The 16623-nt window shown below is 44.7% G+C and overlaps 1 protein-coding gene across 1 annotated transcript; it reads left to right on the forward strand.

Moving 5' to 3' along the window:
- The first annotated feature begins 10691 nt into the window (after nt 1-10691).
- Snrpe (small nuclear ribonucleoprotein polypeptide E) lies at nt 10692-16313 on the forward strand. Its single transcript, XM_038349306.1, has 5 exons — nt 10692-10811; nt 11212-11238; nt 12093-12155; nt 13780-13858; nt 16101-16313. Exons 1-5 carry the CDS (start codon nt 10758-10760, stop codon nt 16154-16156), a joined length of 279 nt encoding a protein of 92 aa, XP_038205234.1. The 5' UTR covers nt 10692-10757; the 3' UTR covers nt 16157-16313.
- Nucleotides 16314-16623: the final 310 nt, after the last annotated feature.

The raw sequence follows: 16623 nt of genomic DNA on the forward strand, positions 1-16623 counted from the left end.
AAGGAAATGCTTGAACTCCGGTTGTAAATGCTTAATGTAACAGTTGATGAGGACCCATCTTGAAACTAAATCTACAGAAAGGTCACTGCTAGCTTTCACCGTCAGTTTGCTCAAGCCCAACCCTGTTTGTAGACTAGCTTCTGCTGCTCAGGCTGACCTTGCTTTCCCGATTGATCCTACTGCCTCTGCCACCCAAGTGCTTAGACGAAAGAACTACACCAGGTTCATTCATGAGGTGCTAGGGATTGCTCCCAGAGTATGGTGCTGACTCCATCCCAAATCCTGCAGCTGAATTTTAATTTGCCAAGTGATGTCAAGGGGTGGGGAGGGACTAGAGAGACGGCTCAACTCGTAAAGGCACTTGACTCAGTCCTGGCCTCCAGAGTCCAGTAAAGCTGGACAGAGATAACCGACTCCACGACATCGTCCCCTGACTTGCTGTGCTTGTGCCATGTCATGTGCTCCTTACCCCCATAAGTTTCCAAAACTTAGAGCCAGTGACTTAGCTATGACTACAAAGCCAGTTGATCCAAGTTCAGTCTTTAACACTGTAGTAAAATGAGCAAAAAATGTGCAGTGACTCTAGAACAACAATCTAAGGTTTTAGGGTTTTTTATTAAAAGTTTCAGAAGTCTTACTGAATAGGCCTATTATAAATCTGTATGTGGGGCTGGAGAGATGGCTCAGCAGTTAAGAGCACTGGCTGCTCTTCCAGAGGACCTGGGTTCAATTCCCAGCACCCACATGGCAGCTCACAACTGTCTGAAAATGCAGTTCCATTAGATCTGACACCTTCACACCAACGCACATAAAATAAAGTTAAATAAATCATTAAAAATTTTTTTTAGAATGTATGTGGTTAGATGGAGTGAATGTGGCCTTAATAAGCAAAAAGCGGTGAATTAAAACTATTGCCCCTGTCCTGATTTTTTTTCTAACTCTTTCTTTGTTCTCAATTAGCAGTGAAGCAGTAGTCCGTTGAACTTACACTGGTCTGTAGTCAAGGGAGCTGGACAAGAGTGTTTAAAAAGGTGTTCTGTGTGAAGGCTAAGGAACTGAACAGATGAGGGAACATTGAACATTGAACAAGCAAGTTTCAGTGGAAGGACAAGGGAGACAGACTCTTACCTGACGGAGCAGCTGTGGTGAGAAGTCACTTGTCTGCTTGGAGAGCTCAGAAAAGCTTTGGAAAAGCTACCAGGAGGAAAAGTTAGGTATGATGGCATTAACTTCCATAAGGATTTTGGAGTCCCCCTTAAAGAAGCACAAAGCAATTTTTTTGTTTGTTTGTTTGTTTTTCGAGACAGGGTTTCTCTGTGGCTTTGGAGCCTGTCCTGGAACTAGCTCTTGTAGACCAGGTGGTCTCGAACTCACAGAGATCTGCCTGCCTCTGCCTCCCGAGTGCTGGGATTAAAAGCGTGCACCACCACCACCCGGCTCACAGAGCAATTTTGAACTTACACTGTAATTATAAACACTTTTGATTATCGAGGATAGAAGAGTAGAAGTCAAATTCTCACTCTTGAAGAACTTAAGCAGTTTTGAGGGTGTGTGTGTGTGTGAGAGAGAGAGAGAGAGAGAGAGAGAGAGAGAGAGAGAGAGAGAGAGAGAGAGAGAGAGAGAGAATGCCACTTGTGTGGAGATGCCTGGAGTTCTGGGCAGTTGTGAGCTGCCTGGCACAGGTGCTAGAAACGCAAGGTCCTCTGGAAAAGCAGCAAGTAAACTTACCCGCTGGGCCATCTTTCAAGTCTCTTAGGAAATAATTGCAAAACAGAAGTCAGCCAGAGAAGTTGCTAATTTCTGTAAACCCAATATTAAAAGGTAAGGCAAGAGGATAGTTCAAAACCAGCCTCAGAGCCAATATGCACTATGAGTGTTTCAGAAAAACAAAGCAACAGGAGTAAAGTAGAATTTTTTTTTCTCGGTTTTTCGAGACAGGGTTTCTCTGTAGCTTTGGAGCCTGCCCTGGAACTAGCTCTTGTAGACCAGGCTGACCTTGAACTCAGAGAGATCCACCTGCCTCTGCCTCCGAAGTGCTGGGGTAAAGGCATGCGCCACCATTATTTTTTGAGACAAGGCTCCACTAATGTAGCCTTGGCTGGCCTGGTACTTGCTGTGTAGACCAGGCTGTTTGTCTCTTTAATCTTACTGGGATTAAATGTATGTACTACCATGCCCAGCTTTATATAGAGATTTGAGGTAGATAATACTCCAGACAGAATGAGCTAGAGTTTTAGAGCTTTCTTTTATTTCTTATTTTACTCTTGGAAAAAAAGGGCTCATATGGCCTTATACTTTTGATCCTTCTGCCTCTGCCCCTCAAATGTTGGGATTACAGATAGACATCACTAGGTCTGGTTCATGTAGTACTGGATGTTGAAGCCAGAGTTTTGGACATGTAGAGTGGTACCTCACCTTAAACAGATAACTTAAGTCACAGAGTGATGATCTTATTTTTACTTGCTAGTGGCCCAACCCTCACACAGGGAGCCTGTCTTTTGACCTCTGCCTTTATTAAATTTTTTTTGTTTTGTTTTGAGACAGGGTTTCTCTACATACCCCTGGCTGTCCTGGAATTCACAGACTGGTCTCAAACTCAGAGTTTTCCTCTGCCTCCTGAATGCTAGGATTAAAAGTATGCATCACCATACCCTCCCCACCCCCCCTTTTAAAAACGTGTGTTTTGCCTGCATGTATGTCTGTGCACCATTAGCATGCTTGGTGCAGAAGAGGGTGCTAGACCCATCCCCTGGAGTTGGAGTTACAGGTGGGTGGCTGTAAGCTGCCATGTGGGTGCTGGGTACCAAACCTGGTTCCTCCGCAAGTACAATTAGACCTCTTAACTGAAAGCCATCTCTTCCGTCCTGCCTTTGTCAGTGTTTATGTAGCTTCCTTCCAACCTAAGAGGCCATGACTGTTGGACTGCTTCTTCCAAAACCGTTTTTCTTCAAACAAGGTTGATGTCTATCCACCAGGCATGTACTTTACATTTACTCTGCATTTTAGTTGTTTGTCTTGGGGCACGGTAGCACATGCCATTAATCCCAGCACTTGGGAGGCAGAGGTAGGTGAGTTCTGGGCCAGCCTGGCCTTACATAGTAAGTTTAGGACAGCCAGGGCTATGTAGAGAACCACCCCAAATTGTTTACCAATACTTCCCTCGCAGAGCAGAAAGCACTGGGGGTGCAGAGCAGAGGTGCTGTGCTTGTCTAGCACGCAGAAGACCCTGGATTAAGTCCTCTCACGGGCTATGGCAGACGGAGAAGAGAGCATGCTAAGACAGATCTTTACTTGTCTTTACAGTGTCTAGCTCACATAGGTGCACTAGTTCTCCCAGGCTGCCATATGTTACTATAAATCAAATAGGTCAGCAGATCTCAGTTGAGAGTAAAGGCCTGGCCAGATAGATGGAGGCGGTATTTCTAGTGAGGCTCTTTCTGACTGCGGATAGGTGCTTGCAGTGTCCTCACGTGGCCTTTCGTCTCTCCCATGGAGAAATGGAGGCCTCTGTCCTCTCTTCGTTATTTGTTTGTTTGTTTGCTTGGCTGGGCATGGAACTCAGAACTCATGTATGCGAGGCAAGTACTCAACACTGACCTACATCTCCAGCCCCTCTTTCTCCTCTGAGGACACCAGAAAGATGAGGTTCAGTCCCACTCAGGAGATTTCACACCATCTTAATTGCCTCTTCAACAGCCCTATCTCAAAATAAGAAATAGAAAGAGACCATCTTATCTTCAAATACAGCCCCATTCTGAAGTGCTAGGGGCTTGGCGCTTCAACAGCTGAATCCATGACTGAAGGAGTAACATAAATGTTTGAGTGAGTAACTCTTGACTCATTGCAGGGCTTGCTGATCTTTTCTGGGCTGCTCTCTAGCTTCCTAATATCCTTGTCATGCTTTTTTTGAGTACCAAATGCTCAGCAAGTTGTGAGGCTTCCAGGTGAAACAGAACTTCATCTGAATGGAGAGAGGTCTGCAATATTCAGGAAGTGGCTGGCTATGGTGGCAAGCAGTTAGGATGCAGAGGCAGGAGGATTAGGAGTTCAAGGTCAGGAATTTGAGCCAGTCTGGAATATGAGAGATACATGAGATAGCATGTCAGTCAAATCAGGAGGGTCTCTCTGAGCTAGTGCACCTCAGCATCTTTTACAGACATCAGGAAGCTCATGAAAACCTCAAGATTTGCAAGAATATTATGATTAATTGCAATTTAAACCAAGGTTTTGCTCAAGTTTCTACTATTGAGTATATTCATTGAATTGTGACAATCATTCATATATCAGAAAATATAGTATATATAAAATGACATTCTGAGGCTGGGTGGTGGTTGTGTATGTTTTTAGTCCCAGCACTCAGGAGGCAGACAGGTGGATCTCTGTGAGTTTGAGGCCAGCCTGGTGTGAGGAGGAGCAGGCTGTGTCCCGCCGCCCGGCTAGCTTAACCCCCCCAAAAAACACACAGAAATTGTATTAACTAAATCACTGCCTGGCCCATTATTTCTAGCCTCTATTGGCTAACTCTCACATATTAGTTTAACCCATCTCCATTAACCTATATCGCCATTTGACCATGGCTTACCAGTATGAGTCTAACCAGCGTCCGTCTCGGGCAGGAGAACCATGGCGTCTGCCATACTGCTTCTTCCTCCCAGCATTCAGTTCTCTTTTCCATGCCTGCCTAACTAAGCTCTTCCATATCAAAAGACCAAGGCAGTTTCTTTATTCAACCAATGAAAGCAGCACAAATACAGAAGGACCTCCTGCACCGGCCTGGGCTACAAATCGAGTTCCAGGACAGGTTCCAAAGTTACAGAGAAACCCTGTTTCGAAAAAGACAGTCTGAAAGGTAGAGAGATGGCTCATTGGTTAAGAGCGTTTGTTCTTGCAGAGGACCCAGAATCAGTTCTCAACACCCACATGTCAACTCATGATTGTCTATAACTACAGTTCCAGGGGATTCAACACCCTCTTCTGACTTCCATGAGCACCTGGCATTCATGAGGTATATAGAGATATATGCAAGCAAAACATACATATACATAAATCTTTTGTTGTTGTTTGTTTTTGTTTTTAGAGACAGGGTTACCCTATGTTGCTCTGGCTGTCCTGAAACTCACTCTTTAGACAAGGCTAGCCTTGAGCTGAGAGATCCACCTGACTCTGCTCCCTGTGTGCTGGGATTAAAGGCATCACCATGCCTAGCTATTAGAGAAGATTTTAAACAGAATGTCAAGAAAGTTTTAGAAAAAAATCCAGGTAGTTACCTGTCTTTAACAATTAAAATTTCGAGGCTGGCTGGTGGTGGTATATGACTTTAATCACAGCACTCGGGAGGCAGAGGAAGGTGGATTTCTATAGTTCGAGGCCAGACTGATCTACAGAATTCCAGGACAGCCACGGCTACACAGCAAAACCCTGCCTCAAAACAACCACAGCAATAATAATGTTTTAAAAATAAATGATCTGATTCTAAAGTTGGTATTGAAAAAAAAATTGTAGCCGGGCAGTGGTGGCACACGCCTGTAATTCCATCATTGAAAAGGCAGAGGCAGGCAATTCTGTGAGTTCAAGGCCAGTCTGATCTAAGAGTTCTGGAAAGGCTCCAAAGCTACAGAGAAATCCTGTATCAGAAAAAAAGGAAAGAAGGAAGGAAGGAAGGAAGGAAGGAAGGAAGGAAGGAAGGAAGGAAGGAAGAAGGAAGGAAGGAAGGAAGGAAGGAAGGAGGAAGGAAGGAAGGAAGGAAGGAAGGAAGGAAGGAAGGAAGGAAATTCTACTGACTTCTAGTCCGTCAGATAAAATATGAATTTAGATGACTTAAGTAATGACACTGGCTCAGAAGTAAACACGGGATAACTGGACAAATACAAACCATCCAAAATCAATCAAACCCCCTAAAAAAGGCCCACGCTCCTCCACTAAATCTAGAACACCCTATTTGTACTTAGAATGTGTGTTCACGTGCATGTCACATGTTTTCTGTTTTGCTTTGTTTTGAAAGGATTTCTCTGTGTATCCCTGGCTGTTCTGGAACTCACTCTGTGGATGATGCTGGCCTCAAACTCACAGATTCACCTGCCTCTGCTTCCCAAGTCTTGGGATCAAAGGCGTACGCCCATCATGCCCAGAAAAATGTATGTTTTTTTTTTTCCTTCAGCTGACAGCGAGAAAGATAGTTTATTGTACATGAGTTACAGTTGGCCCCACGTGAGGACAGAACTAGTCCAGAGTGCCATAGGTCCAGGGCAAAGGGCCAGCGGGACTGTTGTGACGGCAGGCAGTCTCTCGGTCTCTGTGAGCAGGTGGCGAGGTTGCGGTCCAGAGGAGACTTATTCCAACAGCAGCACAATGTGACTTGTACCAGCGTCCCGGCCTCCAGCATCCCTTCTGCTCCTGCGGCCTTCGTGGGTGGACAGGCTATTTACTTGGACCTCTGCCTCATCTTTCTTCTCTTGCGCTTCAGCCTGCGCATTCTCTTCTTCCTCCACTTTGCTCTCATGGTGCAGGAGTTTCTACAGCAAAAGAGAAAAAAATTACAGTTAATTTGCTGTGATGATGGTAAGTGCAGAAGTCACATGTTAACGGATTGTACTCTAAGCCCGAACACCCGGCTACCAAGTGTATGGTTTTAAATGTGTGATGCATGCGTAGAGATCAGAGGACAACTTTCAGGAGTTGGTTCTTTCCTTCCAACTTTACACAGAGTCCAGGACTTTAACTCAGGTCACCAGGTTTGCATGGCAAGTGCCTTTACCTGCTTGTTGTTACATCTTGTTGGACCTGCACAATCATTTTTTTAAAAAAGAAAAATCATACATTATTCCTGGTGAGTTGTATAGTCAAAGGATTGTTTTTTAGGATTCAACTCACCAAAGTTTAAAAATCAGAGAATGCAAAAGCAAGGAGCAGGGTATCTGTATTTCAGACGGCGCGGGTGGGTATACGTGTGTCCTCTCTATGCTGTCTTTGAAGTCAGTAATCTGTCTCTCTGCACATGGCGTCTTCTCGTGTTTGTGTAGCACGAGTAATAAAAACCCAGAGACAGATATCGGGGTTCATCTTGAAGATCAGACAAGCAAAGCAGCCAACCACTAGAGAGAGCTCTTACCTCTACCAAATCTTCAGACTTAGGCAAGATCCTGTCTCCACGAATCCTCAGACTCCACGCTCATGAGTTCCTGTCTCTTCCCCTTTATATGCCTCTCCCCGCCCAGCCAGATCGCTCCTGTCTCCACCTCCCTAGTGCTGGGATTAAAAGTCTGTGACTCCTAAACTCTGGGATTAAAGGTATGAACCACCACCACCTAGATCTGTTTTGATCTTGTGTAGCCCAGGGTAGCCTTGAACTCATAGCGAATCATCTGCCTCTGTCTCCTGAGTCCTGGGATTAAAGGCGTGTGCCACGACTCCCTGGCCTGTATGGCTGACGAGTATGACTGCTTTGCCCTCTGATCTTCAGGCAAGCTTTATTTATTAAAACACAAACGATATGCCGCTATAGTTTGGAGTGTGATACATTCTTTTTAAAGAAAGAATCATCCCATGTTAAAAAAAAAAAAAGTTTCCTTTTGTAGCTTACAACTAGCTTCATCCCAGCACGGGAGGCAGAGGCACGAGAATCTCTGTGACTTCGGGCCAGCCTGGTCTACAGATCGAATTCCAGGACAGCTGTGGCTACAGAATGAGATCATGTCTTTTTTTTTTTCACCATAATACTCTTATAAGATTGGTGTTCCTGCCATTCCTATCTAAAGAAGACCTCAGCTCAGTGCATTTTGTTTCCGCTATTTGACCTAATCGGTATCTGTGAAGATATCGGTCTCCTTAGACACCTTCCAAATTCCTCAGCTTCAGTTCTGAGTTTTCTCCTTAGAAAGTGATTATTCCTGCTGGGCGGTGGTAGCGCAGGCCTTTAATCCTAGCACTTGGGAGGCAGTGGCATGTGAATCTCTGTGAGTTTGAGGCCAGCCTGGTCTATGAAGCGAGTTCCAGTACAGCCAGGACTGTTAAACAGAGAAACCCTGTCCTGAAAACAAAACAAGAAACAAAAACAAAAAAGAAAAGTAAAGTAAAAGAAAGTGAATATTCCAATTAAGTAAAATTTGACCCAGGCCTAAAGCCACGCCATAACAGAACTGAGCAGGCTTGTCTTCTAACACAGGCACATTTAATTAACCCGTTTTCTTGCTTTTTGTGTTATTCAGGGAGGGGCAGGCTTTAACAGAGACCAAGTTTCAAGCTATCCACATATCCAGGCAGCTCCTGAAATTAGGCTGAAACCATTCAGCCTAAAGATGGTATGAAGGCAGTATGATTTCATTGCAAAACACACTCTGCAGTTTGAATTTTGATCTTTTCCCTGATAAGCCACTCTCATTATTCTCTGGTAATGTGGAGCAGCTGTGGCTCTGGGTGATGCCAAGCGATGGTGTTGAGTGGACCAGGATATATTTTAAACATTATTGTAAGCCGGGCGGTGGTGGCACACGCCTTTAATCCCAGCACTTGGGAGGCAGAGGCAGGCGGATCTCTGTGAGTTCGCAGGCCAGCCTGGTCTACAAGAGCTAGTTCCAGGATAGGCTCCAAAGCCACAGAAAAACCTTGTCTCGAAAAACCAAAAATAAATAAATAAAAATTATTGTGTGTGCATGTTTGTATATATGCACAAGTGTACATGTGCTTGCGGAGGCCAGAGGATGTCATCAGTTGTCCCGTTTTTGAGACGGTCTCTCCCTGAACCCAGGACTTGCCAATTAAGCTAGACTAGCTGGCCAGCACACCCAGGTACCCTCCTGTTCCGGAATTATAGGCACACACTACCTGTGTCCAGGTTTTGAGTAGGTAATTGGATGTGGGTCCTACCGAGTCACTTCCCCAGGGCCTTAGGTGTATGTAATAAATGAGTAAGCGCTGAGTGGTGGTGGCGCACGCCTTTAATTCCAGTATTGGGGGGGGGGGGCAGAGGCAGGTGTATCTCTGTGAGTTCGAGTCCTGTGTGGTCTATAAGAGTTCCAGGACACGCTCCAAAGCTACGAGAAACCCTCTCTCGAAAAACCAAAAGAAAAAAGAAAGAAAAAGAAAAAAATGTGTAAGCATTGTGGCTTGGATGGAAAAGGATCCTGACAGCGGGAGCTAAGGAATGAATGCTAAGTGGTACAGCTCAGATGGAAAGGTATTCTGGCAGCGGGAGGCAAGGATTAGCACAGGTCACAGTAAGCATCACAGTTTACAGCCCTGCTCTAGGGAAAGTCTTCCCTGTTGTAACAGAGCTGCTCCAGCAGGAGATGGCTTCCCTTTGGCTCTGGTCCCCCAGCGTGTAATCACATCTCTCCTTTGTCAGCCCTTTTCTGCCCTTCTCCCTCCCAGCTCCTGAGAAAAGTCGTTACTTCTCTGCTCCCTTCAGGAAAAGGGTCTTCACACAAACCTTATTCAGAAGATTTATTGGGGGGAAGAGTCCACGAGAGTGGCAGGGAGGGAAGAGTCCAGCAGAGTGTCTGCCTGTCAAGAGTGGAAAAGGGAGCAGCAAACTGAACAGGTGCAGGGCCTTTAGGGGTGTAGTTTTTCCAGGGAAAAATTTCCTGGGCGGGAATTATCTCAGATTGGCTAGATCTTGTCTCAGGGACTGGTTGGCTTTCTGCGTTGTTGGTCAGGGGCAGATTTGGCTCTGGTTTCAGGACCAAAGTGTGTTTCTTTCACTGGCCCTTTTTAGTTTGGTTCTAATTTCAGGGCCAGGGCATATTTCTTTCACTGGCTCTGATTCTAGGGTCCAAGTGTGTTTCTTTGGCTCTGGTTTCAGAGTCAGGGTGCATTTCTTTGGTTCTGGGTTCAGGGCTAAAGGTTTCTTTCACTGGCTTGGGTCTCAGAGCTGGGGTGGGTTTCCTTGTCCATACGAAATGCGTGTGGGTTTTTGTTGTTGTTTTCTCTGTCTAACAGTCCTGGCTGTCCTAGAACTCTCTTTGTATACTACATTGGCCTAGAACTCACAGAGATCTGCCTGCAACTCCCTCCGATATGCTGGAATTAAAGGTGTGTGCCACCATCGCCCAGCAAACATTTTTGCACTTACATTTCCAATTTACCTTAAATTTATCAGTTTTAACCCTGTGTGGGTTGTTTTATTTTATTTTATTTTTTTTGAAACAAGAGCTCATGTAGCTTATATTGATCTGGAACACACTATTTAGCAGATGACCATGAACTGATACTCTTGCTTCCATCGTCCATGAACTGAGATTCCAGGTGCCGGCAAATCTAATATAGTTCAAGAACACTTGTGCACTATTAAGTCCTTGGATCTTCAGTCCTTCAGAAGGTATGTTTAAATCTCCAGGCATTTTATACAGGTGCATGCTTGTAATCCCAGCACGCGGGAGACAGAGGCAAACAGAAGTTTATGAGCTCAAGGTCTGCAGATGATTTTGGATAAGATGCTCCTTGCTGCACAGCTACCAAGCCTAAACTCTAGAACAGCTCTCAAAATAGCCCCTAAGCAGAAGCAAGCCGACTGTTGCGCAGGCGTATGGCCGAAGCCCCTGTGCGCCCTCAGCCTACCACCAGGTGGCGCGGGAGGACCAACCTTGGAAGGCTGCCTGCGGAGGTAATAAGCATAGAGAAAAGGCGCCTCGTGGCTAGAGAGGCGTTTCCCAGGAGCGGCCCGGGTCGCCTACGACCACATGCACTTCCGTTTCCAGGTCGGTCTTCCGGAAGTCTCTGTCTGAGGAGGCCTTCCTACTCGTGCGGTCTTTGTGACTTCCACCATGGCGTACCGCGGCCAGGGCCAGAAGGTGCAGAAAGTGATGGTGCAGCCCATCGTATCCTACGCCGCGTGTGAACTCTGGGCTTTGGGTCCGTAGACGCCTTGAGCGTCCCCACGGGCGGGGAGCAGGGGAGCCCGTTGCGGGCCGCTCTTCCCGTGAGGCCCCGGGGCGGCCGTGGCGGCGGGAAAGCGCGCGGAGTTGAAGGGCTGCGGGAGGCGGGCTCGGGCGGAATGGAAGCGGGGTCAGCGGAAGGCAAGAGAAGGATGCGGGCCACCAGGGAGAACTTCGGAGAAACGAGGGCGGTGGGGGAGGGAGTGCCTTCTGAGTTTCTAGGTGGTTACTAGTGTTTGCGGGCGCCGCTGGGCCTGGTGTTGGGGCGCTGGAGAATCAGGTGAGGGCGGGAGCCGAGTCTCTACTGTCTGCACAGTTCTTTTCCTTGATCGCCGCGGTGCAGAACCTCATCTTCAGATACTTGCAAAACGTACGTAAGTTGCTTGTTACGTGTTTCTTACTGCTACTGAAATGAAAGTTGGGCTTCTTTGGCTCCATTTGTACCCATATCCCTGAACCTGTGCTTCAAAAGCCCAAGGGGACCACAGTTGAGAATAAGGTTGCCGGGAAAGCGCTAATTAATAAATGGTGTACGTCTGTGCCTCACTCAACGTTCCCTTACTCTCTGCAAGAATCAAATCACTGACATGATACGTTGGTAAACTTAACAGTGCCATTTGAATATTGTTTTTCCCTTAGCTGAACTTCAAAATGAGGAAAATAAACCTAAAAAAGGAAAAGTTAGGTACAGAGGTGTGAGTGGCAGATGCCCCTTTTAGGAGAGATTTTTGACAGTGTTAATTTTAGAATGTTACAACAAAGATTAAAAAAAAATCGTTTTAAGCCTTAGTCATTTTTAATCGCCGAAATTGAGGTTAGATGTGTGACGAGGAAAACTGACAAGGGAGGGGGGCGGCATTCTCACGACTTTGAATCTTGATTTTGCTTAAGGTCTTGATCGATAGAAACTTTCTTGTGTGTGTGTGTGTGTGTGTGCGCGCGCCATGCTGTGAACAAGTCTAACTGTAAATGTATTCATGCTGGGAGCAGTAATTAAGTCTTGAGAATATAGGAAAATTAGTTTGAACAGCCCTGTCCTAGCATTTATTAAATAAAAATGTTTCTCAGCAAGTTAACCGAGATACCAGCTGTTAGATGTAGACTACTGAATTATAATGTTTGCCTTATACTCATTGGAATCTTTTTATAAGTCATTTACTATGGAACCAAAGTAATGGTGTGAGCGTGTATATATTTCTAAAAACATTTCTATTTTTATTTCAGAGGTCTCGGATTCAAGTCTGGCTGTATGAGCAAGTGAATATGCGGATAGAAGGTTGTATTATTGTGAGTACCCAGGCCGTTTTTCTCAGTTTATTAGAAAAAGACATCTCAGGAAATGGCCAGCTAGAGCAATATACAAGAAGTCAAGGACCCAACCCAAGGAAGAGTCTTCGGGGGCCCACATTATTTAGCCTCTTCTTGCTTTGGTTGTTAGGTTTAGATGGTTCTTTTCTTTCTTTTTCTTTTTAAGATTTGTTCGTTGTATGTGCATTGGTGCTTTGCCTACATGTGTGTCTGTGTGAGGGTGTCGGACCCCCAGGAACTGGAGCTACAGTTGTGGGCTGCCACATGGTTGCTGGGAATTGAACTCCCGTCTTCTGGAAGAGCAGCCAGTTTTCTTAACCACTGAGCCATCTCTCCAGCCCCTCAGTAATACTTCTTGTTTGTGGCAGGAAGCGTGGATGTTCATATTCATGTGTCTGCAGGAGGTAGACATTGGGTCTCTTCTATTGGGCTCCATCTTTTTTGAGACAAGATCCCTCACTGAGCTTGGAGCTCATGGATTTGACAAGACTAGTTGGCCAGCAAACCCCAGAAATCCTCATGTGTCTTTCCAGCACTAGGTACAGGTGTATGCCACTATGCTCTGCTTTATTTGTGAGTGCTAGGAACCCAAACTCATTTCCTTGTAATTGCGAGTACTTTATCAATTGAAGTCTCCCCAGTACCCCCTTCCCCACCCTCTGCCCACTGCTTTGAAGAAAAAATAAAAAAACTTCTGGGAGTGTTGTTAGCGTACTTTGTTATTTTATATAGATAGTGTCCATCAGTAATCTCTTACCAGTTGGAAGACAAGCTTAATAATTTGTGGAAGCAGTACTTGTGAGAACAGGAGAGAGCAGTGGCAGATGGTAGTCTGTGTGTATATGTACGCATGAATGCACATACTGGATTGGGCAGGTTATAAAAAGATAGAGTATCTGCCTAGCATATCTAGTGAATGCTTAAGTTCAGTAGATTGAAGAAGTACTTGGGATCCCATCCTAGCTTTCTTTGCTATTTAAAACAAGCAGGCTAGAGATGCACCTCGGTGGTAAGACACTTCCCTAACATGCGTGGGAGTCCCTGAGTTCTCAGCAGCAGCACCACCACCCAAAAATTATACCTCAAGAATTGTGCGTGTCACATTTGACTAGGCTTAGTGGCACACACCTGTAATCTCAGCATTTGGAGTAGAGAGAGATGAGAGGCTCGGGAGTTTGAGGCTATCCTTGGTTATGTAGGAAGTTTGAGGCAAACATAGGCCACATGAAATGCTATCTCAAAAATAAGAGGCTATTTGATGGCTCAGTAGATAAAAGCATTTCCTCCAGAGGACCAAGTTCAATTCTCAGTACACATATCTGATGGCGCTCAATCTCCTGTACTTCCAGTGAATGGATCCAGTGCCTCTGCCCTCCTGGGGCACCTGCACTTCTGTGCGTACATCCACCCACAAATAAACACCCATAATAAAAAATTTAAAACCTTTAAAAGAATACAAAAAGGTTAATAAGCAGATCCTTTAGTGTGCGCTGAAAGACCAGTGGGGGAGAAACTTGTAAAGGAAACTCATTTCTGAATCTAATTATTCTTTAGAATGGTTGGGTGTTGTTCACTTGAAAATGACTTGTCAATTGACTTCCAGGGCTTTGATGAGTACATGAACCTCGTATTAGATGATGCAGAAGAGATTCACTCTAAAACAAAGTCAAGGAAACAGTTGGGTAAGAATACAGTTGGCTTTACAGATTTCTCTTTACTTAGCTAGCAGACTTGAATGGCCTGAAGCTGATTTGTATTTAAATTTGCAAAGTTGCTTTTGAAGTCGTCTTTTGCCACTTACTCCTTTACCCACTCCTTTGTTTTTGTTTTGTTTATTGGTAGGGTCTCATGTAATCCAGAATACTCTTAGTCTTGCTGAGAATGACTCCGAACTCCTGACTTTCCTGCCTCCGCCTCCCCAGGGCTAGGATCATAGGCATTTGCTGCCATGCTCAGCTAATGATGTTAAATCTTTTGGTCATTACTGGTGTTCACTTATGTTTAACACTGAACAGATTTCACACAGTTGACTGCTTCCTTAAAATTTGATCCCTTGGTTCTGTGACATAGTTCATGAGTATTTCTTATTCATCTCTGGTTATTTCTTTTCAGGGTTCGGTATATTTATCCTTTTCCACCCAGCCATTAAATGTTTGAGGCTGGGTTCCAGCTCTCCTTTGACTTTTCCCTAGGTTCTTAATATCATCCTAGTCTCAGTCACTAATCTATGCACTGATTACCATGTTCATGTGACGTGTCCAGACCTCTTCTCTGAACCTGTTCGTCATATCAGAAGGCAAATTCATTTTCTTCATACATGCTGTTTAGCGTGGATTTGGTGTTTGCCACCTGACTAACAGTTTCCTTTTTGAAACTCTGTGTCTGACTTTATATTAACTTTTGCTTGAAATTCTTCATTGCCAACTGGGCCGTGGTAATGCACAGCCTTAGCTTAGCCCAGCACTCTGGGGCAGAGGTGGCTGGGTCTCTGAGTTCAAGGCCAGCCTGAGCTGTAGAGTAGTTCCAGGACAACTAGGGCTACACAGAGAAGCCCTATCTCGAGAAACATTTAAAAAAAAAAAAAAAAAAGGAAAAGAAAGAGAAATTCTTCATTATCTTTCTATTTTTCCTGTGAAAGGAGAAATCTTGTTTTTGCGGAAACCAGATCAGGTCATGTCTTCACTCATCTTGTGACTGACCTGCCGTCCATTTTCTGAGTACTCACCATGCTTGTCTTTGTTCAGTTCCTTAAACCTGCACATTTGACCTTTTCTGTTTGAGGTAGAGCTCCTGTTTAGCCCAGGCTGGCCTTAACTTTGCTTCATTTTCCTGAGTGATTGTGTTTCAGGTTGCATTTACATACATTGTTCCCTGTATCTTCAAAACTCAGATCAAATAGACCTTTCTCTAAGATACCCAAAATTTAGCCAGGTAGCGGTGGCGCACACCTTTAATCCCAGCACACAGGTGGATCTCTGAGTTCGAGGCCAGCCTGGTGTACAAGAGCTAGTTCCAGGATAGGCCTCAAAGCTACAGAGAAACCTTGTCTCAAAAACCAAAACCTAAACAAAAAACCCAAAATTTATTTTGGTTTTTCTTGGAATGGGAGCAGATGGGGTGTGGTTTATTGAGTTTGTAGTGATGCATTACTGTTTTACCACTGCCTCTGTGTAAGACTAGATGCTTTATAAGTGCACGAGTCATGTCCTATCTGACTGCAGTAAGCTCAGTAGCTGACTCAGTGCTTGACACATAATAGAGTTTAAAAAGCCAGGTAACAAGAAGGAATCTTAATCAAGAGATACGTTAAGGTGTTTTGTCTTTTGTTAGTAGTTAGTGCTCACGGAATCATTTATTCATGGTGGGGTTCAGATAGTCTCTTTCCTGAACCCTAATGCTTGTTTTGGACTTAAACTGAATAGATGGAAAACAGTCTAAGGAATGATAGTGTTGTTTGCTTTTGAGGTGTTCTTGTTCTATAGCCCAGGCTGTCCTTAGACCTGCATCCTACCTTAGCCTCCCAATGCTGGGATTGCGGGCATACAGTGTCTTGCCCAGCAGGTGGACTTCATTACTTATTGACAGTTTTGGAGGTAGGATTGAAATACCCTACATTTCCCAAATTTGACAGACACCTCATTTAAAAACTATTTTGAATTTATTTTTGGGAGATATTGCTTCAAGACTTCAGTTGACTTAGACGGTAAGGACTTTAGAACAGTACTGCTTTAATCCTGTTCCTATAGAAAAGGTGCATGTGTGCCAGTAGGCCTGGCAGAGGCTTTCAAAATACGGACACTTGAAAATGGTCACATACCTTTTGTGAGAGGTGTACATCTCAAAATACTGTTTAAAACAAAATTCTGATGCTGAAAGGTAACTGGCTGTATGTCTCTGGTAATTAACAGCTTTCATTCTTTCCAGGTCGGATCATGCTCAAAGGAGATAATATTACTCTGCTCCAAAGTGTTTCCAACTAGAGACCGTCAGGCGCTTGAGAAGTTGAAGAGGAAGTGCAGTGTTTTTAAAGGTGTTTTCTGTTGGGAGCATAGTCCAAAACATTTATTCATGTTGTTTTAGTGGCCCTTATGTTATTATCAGGTGACAATAAATGCTGTGAGATTGTTTTTATTACAATTTTAGTTGCTTGATTCCTGTGGCAAAATCCTTTTGCATAGTGGTTCTTCTGGTTGTTGGTATTATAAGATTCCTGAAGGAAGGGTTATCAGTTGCCCTGGGCATTTGCTTTTCTCAGCAGGGATTTATACCTTCTTGAGGCAAAGAGTAAGAATTCTGCTATACAGGTAAGCTGCCAGTGTTGGGTGAAAGAGGTTGGGGGTTACGAGTAAGCAGGCTTCTTCACTGGTGATAAACTCATCAGTTCTAATTGCTTGGGGTTGGAAGTGTAGTTCGGCAGTAAGTGCTTGTTTGTCGCGCAGGAGTCCCT

Source organism: Arvicola amphibius, chromosome 12 (genome assembly GCF_903992535.2).
Source record: "Arvicola amphibius chromosome 12, mArvAmp1.2, whole genome shotgun sequence".
NCBI classification, from domain to species: Eukaryota; Metazoa; Chordata; class Mammalia; order Rodentia; family Cricetidae; genus Arvicola; species Arvicola amphibius.

Bases quoted from the DNA above. Each gene is read 5' to 3' on its own strand.
- Snrpe (XM_038349306.1), top strand. From the start codon at position 10,758: ATGGCGTACCGCGGCCAGGGCCAGAAGGTGCAGAAAGTGATGGTGCAG. The intron at 10,812-11,211 runs GTATCCTACGCC...GCCGCGGTGCAG, and splicing joins AAGTGATGGTGCAGCCCATC to AACCTCATCTTCAGATACTT. The intron at 12,156-13,779 runs GTGAGTACCCAG...ATTGACTTCCAG, and splicing joins GGATAGAAGGTTGTATTATT to GGCTTTGATGAGTACATGAA.